We start from the raw sequence: 8,796 nt of genomic DNA, 5'->3' as shown, positions 1-8,796 counted from the left end.
GTCCTGCCCCAGCCCCAGCACAGGGGCACCCCGGTCACCTCCTCGCCCCAGTGCTGGGAAACCCGTCCTTCCCCTCTGTGTTTACATGGGTAACAGGGGTCCTCTGCCTCTGCACATCGCATTTTCTGCTTGGTCACTTCCATCTGTGTCCCCGCATAATGATTTTTTCTGCTACATTAATTTAACACACTGCGGCGGGCCGAGGCGCTGGGACCCTACGCTCCTTAATTGTGTCAAAGGAAAAGCTCCGCGCTCCCTTTCATCGGAGCCAGGGATGCTGCGGGGTGGGTGTCCCACTGGGGGGGCTGTGGGAAGGGGATGTGGGCTCGGGGTGGTCGTGGGGTCTGGAGGGAGGATTCGGGGTGGGCTGAGGGGACCTTGGGGTGACCCTAAAGCACCGTGTCCAGAGATCCCGTCCTGCTGGGATGTCCCATCCCATTGAGGTCCCGATGGTGGTGGCACATCCCCGTGCCCACTGCGTTGCTCGGAGTCCCGCAGCCTCTGGAGGGGCCGTCGGGATCCGGAGGGTTAAGTGCAGTGTTTGTCTTGGCTGAATGCGGCGGGATCCTAACAAGGCACGGCGAATGGAGGTGAAGGGCTGTCCAGACGGGAAGTGACAGCACGATTTCAGGGCTGTCAGCCCCGGCGTGGTGGGCATTGAGTGGGGACATTCCTCCCCGCTTCCCTGGCTCCGCAGCCCACGCTGCCAACAAAGCCACCGGGGCAGTCCTGTACCTATATGGAGGACTATAGGGCAGAGCGGGACCCACAGCCGGGCTGGGGTGTGGGAGCCCCATTGGCCCTCCCTGCTGGCGGCCCTGCAAGAAGTGGCCTCTGCTATTTGCAAACATTGTGGCGAGGGGCTGGGAAGGTCTCGGCCCACCCCAGCGGGTGCCTTTGTGTCGGGTGGACCCCTGGGGGCTCATTTCCATCCCGCCCGGGCGCTCGCCCTGATCCTTTCAGAGACCGCCTGCGCCTTGCTCTGGCTGCAGACAAAAGCGGTGCCAACCCCACAGCTGTGCCGTGTCCCTGTCCCCATCCTCATGCCTCTCCCATAGCACGCTGCAACCCAACACATTGTGTTCCATGTCCAAAACCCACCACGTGTCCCCACAGGCACCCATCTCACATTACAAACCCAGCGCCCCACACACAACATGGGGTCCCAGCAGCCCCCCGTATGCCTGGATACAGGGTCCCCTGGTGCCGGTGGCACTGTGGAGACAAAGCAGGACACAAGGAGTGGGGTGGCACAGCTGGCACTTGGCAGCGCCCTTCCGCTCGCACCGCTGCTTTATGGCTGTGAGTAAAGCCGGTAGATCAACGCACATCCCGATTTTATTTGCTTTTGGGGTGATAAAGGTGAATTAGCCCAGCTGGGTGCTATAACCGTCCTACCGGGCACAGCCTGGAAGGCACAGCAGGAACAGACCCAGCTCGGTGCTCCCATTCCTGGTGGCCACGCTCATGGCTCGCGGGGCACCGCAGCCGCCAGGGTTGCTCTTTTCTCGCGCTTTTTATGGCCGGGAAATCTTCTCGAGGGCCCCCACAAGTGACCTCTTCCTCGGCGCGGCCGCTAAGCCCTTTGTAATGGGATTTTGCGGCAGAAGCAGCGAATGAGGGGAGAAGTGAATGCCTTAAGCTGCCACGTTCCCTCTGGGTTCCCCCTCCCCAGCCCATGGGCACAAAGGGGACAATCCCCGCTTTTATCCGCGGCCCTTAGAAGTGGGGGCAATACTGGGCTGTGTCCCCATCCTGAGAGCACGGGGATAGGCAGGGTTTGGGGGCTGCCCGTGGGGGCAGCTGTGTGAAGATGGAGACACTGGGAGGCTGAATCCAGGTTGGGGCTGCCCAGAATAGGGGCGATGCTGAGGGATGCTGGGGGAGGACCCGTCTGCTCCTGAGTTAATATTGTTCCAGCACAAGGACTTCATTAACGCCGGCAAACACAAGCTGTAAATACTCATTAATTCCCCACTCGCTGATGGCCTTCAGAGCTGCTAATTCAGCTCCCAGCCCCACAGGACCCCCATCCCTTGGGTTCCCATGGGGCCGCTGGGGTTCCCATGGGGGGAGAAGAGGGGAGCGTGCCCCCAGAGCACAGCCATCCCATTGGGATGCCCCATCAGGATACCCCACCCAAACCCATGGGCGATACCCACTCAAAAACCCCCAAACAAGGGCACAGAGGTAGCAGGGTCCCACTGCAAGGGGACAACACACTGCCCCCCCCAGTGCCCCCCATAAGGAGCTGATTTATGGCTGTCTCCTAAACGATGCCATTAAGCAAGTGGGGCCGAAGCGGGGAGCACAGCTGCAGGAGCAGATCAGTGCCTGATTAATGTTGGGCAACTTGTTATATTGTCAGATAATTATCCCCAAACTGTATGACTTTTCTGCTAAGTGGCAGCGCTTAATTGCGTTTTTAATTACACCCTGATCACCGTGGCCCCTCCGAGCAGGGATGCCAGGAGAGGGGCATGGCACAGAGCCTAGTCCCTGCAAGAGGGCATTTTGGGGTCATCCCATGCAAAGCTTCCCCCTGCCACAGCTGCACTCAGTGTGGGGCGCACCTGCAGGATCCCAGCCCTGCTATGAGGATGGGCTGTGCCCCCCAGCTCTGTTTTACCCCGCAGCATGGGGCTGCCGGATGCGGCACAGCCGGGAGGAAACGCGGGTGTTATCGCCCCGCTGGCTCCAGCCCTGCCTCGGCCACGGCCTCTGGCCCCAGATTTCCTGGCATGGCCATAAAGCAGCACTGCTGTGAGCTTCACCCAGGCCACCAAACAGGCATGGGATGTTAGCTTCCCGCTGAGCTATGGGGCTGGGCAAGAAGGGAGGGCATGGAATGGGCCACATTCTGCTGGAGGATGGGAAAATTGGGAGTTTTCCCCACTCTGCATGGGGTGCCTGGAGAGAGGATGAGCATCAGGGTTCAGGGGAATGAATCCCAAATCACGGCCATCCCCAGACAGCCCCTCTTGATGTCATGGCAGCCAGATGGGGTCCCTCCAAGAAAGGGCTCCGTCCATTTCAAGGGAAAAAAATGTAAATAGAGGTCCCTGTCCTGCCTGTCCCCGTTATCTCAGGAATCCGGAGCGCGCCGGCACAGCCCCAGCCCCTTCTCAGAGCCATATTTCATCCTGCTGGCTGCAGACCAACGTGTCGGGATGGGGTTGGAGGGAGGCTGCAGACACAGCGCTGCAGGGCTGCATGGGGTCTCGGTGCTTCTGCCCCGGGGACACATCCCCCTGCTCCCAGCTCAGCCACTAATGATGTCTCCCGACCCACTCGCAAAGACTGTAAATTATTCAGCTCCTCATCAGGGCAATTAAATTAACTTGTCGATGCGGGCCATGAATATTTCACAGGGCAGAAGTGGAGCTGAGCCCCTTTTCACAGCTCTGGAAGGGATGTGCAATGAGTGTGTCCATCCTCAGCCACGGCAGGAGAGGTCTGTGCCGGGTGCCAGGCGGCTCAGCCCCCCCGGCCCCTGTCTGCCCAGGTTACTTCCAGTGGCTGCTGATGGAGGCCAGGTGCTGGCAGCCCCCTGCACACCCCCGGCCTCTTTTTGGGGCTGGGGGCACTGCTGGGGGCTGCCTGTAGCCTACAGACCCCGTCCCCCTGCCCTCCCCATGCTGTGCCATTTCATGCCCGCCTCCCTCCCGGGATCTCAGTCAGGATTTCTCTTTTCTTTCTTCCTCGCTTCGAACAATTAATAATTTATCCCATAATAAAAGAGGAAACGGTTAATGAGATGAAAACAAGCCAGAAACATCTGCTGGGGCGGCTTTCATCACCAGCCCTGGGCCGCCCGCGCAGGAAGCGGTGCTGGGAGGGGGACGAGGCTGGGGGGGACACGGCAGCAGGAGGCTGTCCCCCACACCCGGCCTTCCTCCCCTCCTCCTCCTCCTGCTGCTGCTCTGCTGAGACCTGCCACGCTCAGCTCACCAGTGATGCTGGGAGATGGCACCCCAAAACCAGCAGAGCCCTGGTGGCAGCCCCATGCCCCCCTGCACCTCTAATGCCCGGCACCTCCTGTGCCCCCTCACCTGGTGGCACTGGTGGCCCTGTTGCCTGCATGGCATGGGAGGAGTGGTGCAAAGGGACGTGGCAGGGAAAAGGGGCACAGGGAACGGGAAAGGGACAGGAAGGGAAAGGGAAGGGGAAGCGCAGCAACGCCCGGAGTCCGCTGATGCGTGGCCAAAACCCAGGGCAGAGGGAAGGGACTGCTGTGACCCAGCACTGCAGGGAGAGATGGGGGTGATGGGGACAGGCCGGTGGGTGTTGCAGGATTGTGGCCTGGGGCTGACCGGAGGGACTGGGGCGCTGCCTCTGCTTCCAATTTAGCTGATCCCTGCCCTGACCGCTGCAGCTCTCTAATCTGTTTGTCTTCCAAAGCCATTAAGCTAATTTGGAGCCCTCCAAAATCCCTCAGCTCTCATCCCAACCCAGCTCGGCTGGGTTTGGTTGGTGGGGGGGGGATTGGAGCAGCATCGGTACTGGGGGAGTGAGTTCTGGGGGAAGAGGAGACCTCATGGGACCCAGCACCCCAGAGACCCCCAATACCCCATGTGGGGCACAGAGGGTGGCAGGAAAGGGCACGCAGCCCCCTGCCACCAAGGGATCGGGGGCCGCAGCCTGCAGCCCAGGGCCACCCGCTGATAAGGCCCATCACAGGCACAGCCCAGCGCGATGACAGCTGTGGGGAGATGGCCCTGTCCCCCCTGCAGCACTGGCCGAGGTGTCACGGAAAAACAGACGTCAGCATCAACCCGCAGGAATTCGGGGACAGGGACAGAGCTGTGGGGCACGGGCCTTTCCCCAGACCCTGCACACCAGGGGCAGAGGACCGCCACTTATCACATATTTTTCCCCCAAAGCTCATCTTTTCCTTCCTTCATCGCCCATCACGGCCTCAGCAGGGAAGGGAAGGGGCTAATCCCTGCCCAGGGCCTTGTCCCTCACTCGGGGTGATGCAGTGCTAATGAGGGGATGATCAGGTGGGCTGTGAGGTTGCCCCATGCCACCTCCATCATCTCCTCCTTACCCACATGGGTAATTGGCAGCCTGGTGACAGACAGACTCATTAACAGCTTAATTTCGGCTCGGTCTCTTCCTGCCCGACCCCAGTCTTAGGGGGGCCGCTCAGTGGGGGGATGTCACCACTGCACCCCATAGCACCGCAGCATGGGGACGGTGCCACCTCAATGCACAATGCCAACGGGCCCTCCCAGCCTCTCCCCACTTTTATTTGCTCCATAACTGCGGTGCTGCGGTTGCTTTGTGCCCACAGATAAGAGGGGCCGCAGCCGGCTCTGAAGCACCGCTCCCACCCCGAGCCAGGCAGGCTCTGGGGAGAGGGCAGGGATTTAGGGTGCAGGCAGGGATTTGGGGCTGACCAACCACCAAGGTGCCACTGTGGCCCTGCTACACACTGTGCCTCTCTGCTTTGCTTCTGAGGACCACTGAGCACCTCAGGAGGTGCACAGTATGCGCTCCCCATCCCCATCAGCCCCTCACTCCAAAGCCCCGTCCCCATCTCCATCACCATCCCCCCCACTGGAGATCACTGGAGGCTGTGTTGGCCCCCCAACGTCACCCCGCCGGATGGAGGCCTGGCCGCTGTTCAAAGCCACGCTCATGTTGTATAATTTATCAGTGGAAGATAACAGCCTCACGGCTAACCCCCCTTCCTCCCCCCACACACAGAGCCCAGCACTGTGAGCACTGTGACTCAGCCTGGGGAGAACCCACATGGAGGGACCCCCAGCGAGTCCCACTGTGTGCTGGGGTGTTTTGGTGCACCAAGGTAGGGACAGAGCTGTTCTCCACGCCCCCCCATATATCTGCCCCCACCATCCCAGTGCACCAGGGACTGCAGAGCACGTGGAGTCAGTCTGTGGGGTCTCCACAGCCCGGGGACCCATGGGAGGGGGGTGAGGGCTGGTGCTGCGGGCACAGAGCGGCACCAGGTGCCGGAAGGGTTTGTTTGGCTCCAGATAAGGAGGCGACGGCGGGCACCAGGCAGGTGCCACGGGGCAGGGGCACCGAGCGGCGGCCACCCCCAGCCTCGAGTCCTCGTCCCCAGCGGTGCGGGGCCGGCAACCCGCGTCCCTCTGTCCTTTGTGTCATTCTGTCCTTCCGTGTCCCTCCGTACCTGCGCATCCCTCCGCCCACCCACGCGGCGCAGCGCGGCCGCAGCGAGCCGTTCGTGTCACCCATGGAGAGGGGCCGACACCGGGGGCTGGGTGGCACTGGGACGGGTGGCACGGAGAGAAGGCGACACTGCGAGGGTGTGAAAACGGCAGTGCGGGCGGTGACACGCGAGGGGAGAGGCGTGACGCTGTGCGCCTCCCGGTGCTCGGTGCGCTGCTGCCCACACCGTCCCGGCAGCCAGAGCCGCACCGCCTCCGGCTGCTCCTGGGGGGCTGCCCTCGCGCTCCGTCCCCGGGCGCCGCCCCCACGCCCCGCTCAGAGCCGGGTCCCGCTGGGGGCCGCCCGCCGGCCCGCGCTCCCCGCCGCCGTGCCCGGCCCACGCGGTGCGATCCGCGGCCGCGCAGCGCCCCCTGCCGCTCCCCCGCACCGCAGTGCACCCCCCCCCTCCCAGCCTGCAGGGGGCGCTGCTGACGGCACTAGGATCGCGTGGGCTGCTCTGCCGGCCGCACTGCGCAGGCGTAGGCCTAGCCCCGCCCACCACGAAGCTACTTCCGCCCCGCTGCCCGCAGCGTGGTGCGTGTCGGATGCGGAAATACGTCATCGCCGTGCGCCGTTGCGGGAGCAGGCGCGGGAGCGAGGCGGTTCCGCCATGGCTGGGATACTCTTCGAGGACATCTTCGATGTGAAAGATATCGACCCCGAGGGCAAGAAGTTCGACCGTGGTGAGCTGGAACCCCCCCGCTCCCAACCCCTCTTCCCTGAGCCCTTAACTCTCACTCGGGCCTCCGAGCGGCCCCGGTGCCCCCGTGGGAGGGGACGGGTGCGGCTGGGCCTTCCTTTGTGCCCACCGCCCCGCTCTGCCCAGTGTCTCGCCTGCACTGCGAGAGCGAGTCCTTCAAGATGGACCTCATCCTGGACGTCAACATCCAGATCTACCCCGTGGACCTCGGTACGCCGCCGGGATGGGGAGGAGGGAGGCTGGGGAGGAGGGAGGCCTGGCCTGGAGGAGTGTGCGTGGTACTGGGCTGTCCTTTGTCGCAGGGGTGCGTGGTGCCAGCGCTGTTGGGGCTGGGCTCCATTCGGGCTCATTGCACTGTGGGGTTTGTTGAGAATCAGTTCTGCTCATCCCCTAGAGATGCTCCTTAGCAAATCTATGTTAGCTAATGGCAACGTGGCCTTACGGAGAGCATTTGAAATGGGTTTCAGTGGCTAAATACATTAACTTATAAGTTTTCCATAAGATGAGGAAGGGGCTGGTCTTGCATACCTGCCCAGGGCAAGCTCAATTTTCCAAGGCTCTCCATGCAGTTCTCTTGCTGTGTGCCATGAAAACGTTGGTTGTGCTGATCTGGTGGCTCTGCAGTGCTGATAAATATCTGTAGAGAGAGATAAGAGTACGTCTCCCTCAATATCTGCTATCCTATTGGAGAATGCACAGGAACCAGGTTTATAATAAACTCACTAGGGCAATTCCTTGCTGCAGATGTGCTGCAGCTGCCACTGTGACTGCCAGTGCTCTGTCTGTGCCTTCTCACCACTCCTTTGCTATCTCCTCCCAGGTGACAAATTCCGTTTGGTCATTGCCAGCACCCTGTATGAGGATGGCACATTGGACGATGGGGAGTACAACCCTACAGATGACAGGCCCTCCAGGTACTGTGGCTCACAGTGGTGGAGGAGTTGGGATGCTGAAAGGCTGTGAAGTGCCTTCTTCCAGAGGATGCTCTGCTAGGGGTTGTGGGAAGGAGAGGGGTGACGGTTCTGGCACTTCTCTGAGCTCCCCTCATCTCATTTCAGGGCAGACCAGTTCGAGTATGTGATGTATGGCAAAGTGTACAGGATTGAGGGGGATGAGACGTCCACAGAAGCAGCCACACGCCTGTGAGTGTCTGTTGCTAGAAGGGGACGCATTGCCTGAGGGTGGTGGGGAGGCAGCAGTGTCTTGATTCGGTCTCCAATGGGTTTCCCTGCTCTCACTGCTCCTCTCCTCCTGCCCTAGCTCTGCTTACGTGTCCTACGGGGGGCTGCTCATGCGCCTTCAGGGAGACGCAAACAATCTGCATGGGTTTGAAGTGGACTCCAGAGTTTACCTGCTGATGAAGAAGCTGGCCTTCTAGGAGATGATGCACCTAGTGGGCTGCCTGCCCCAGAGACATTCTGCTGGCGAGCAAACAGGACACGGTCACCCCAAATCCCACTCCTTTGCTGCCCAGCTCCTCCAGTGGTGGTGTAGGAGGGGGCGTTCCCCCTTTGTCATCCTGGTCTTTTCTGACTGTTTCCCTTCCATGTAGGGGCTGGTCCCTCATTTTCAGTGGAGACCATGGGTGCTATGTGGCCCTGTCTGCTGATCTCTTCTCACCTTCCTGCACTTCAAAGGCAGGCTTAGCCCCAGCTCCGGATAGGGGCAGCTGGACTTGGACATCCACCTGTCTGTGCTAGGGCTGGGCACCATTTTCTAAGGAGCTGGTCTGAAACAGGTGTGGCTCCTTAATTAAATTGCTATGTGTTTTCTAGATGTGGCTGTTGTGGCTGAGAGATGAGGCTGGCTTCTCAGAAGGCAGGCTGGTAGATGAAGATGGAATGCTCATGGGGGGGTGTTGTGGTAGCAGACAGCAAAGCTACCACATCAGGGGCACT

At 61.0% G+C, this 8,796-nt stretch overlaps 1 protein-coding gene across 2 annotated transcripts; it reads left to right on the top strand.

Moving 5' to 3' along the window:
• Positions 1 to 6,722: 6,722 nt before the first annotated feature.
• Positions 6,723 to 8,672, top strand: POLR2H (RNA polymerase II, I and III subunit H). 2 transcript variants are annotated; one of them, XM_031603570.2, is made up of 5 exons: positions 6,726 to 6,881; positions 7,025 to 7,108; positions 7,719 to 7,812; positions 7,957 to 8,040; positions 8,159 to 8,672. In XM_031603570.2, exons 1-5 carry the CDS (start codon positions 6,809 to 6,811, stop codon positions 8,274 to 8,276), a joined length of 453 nt encoding a protein of 150 aa, XP_031459430.1. In that variant the 5' UTR covers positions 6,726 to 6,808; the 3' UTR covers positions 8,277 to 8,672. The 2 variants fall into 2 exon arrangements, with proteins under 2 accessions (XP_031459431.1, XP_031459430.1); XM_031603571.2 differs by lacking the exons at positions 7,719 to 7,812; positions 7,957 to 8,040 and having other exon boundaries at positions 6,723 to 6,881.
• The last annotated feature ends 124 nt before the right edge of the window (positions 8,673 to 8,796 follow it).

Source organism: Phasianus colchicus, chromosome 10 (assembly GCF_987193195.1).
Source record: "Phasianus colchicus chromosome 10, bPhaCol1.hap1.1, whole genome shotgun sequence".
NCBI lineage: Eukaryota > Metazoa > Chordata > Aves > Galliformes > Phasianidae > Phasianus > Phasianus colchicus.
This window is presented reverse-complemented; position numbering and strand designations above follow the sequence as displayed.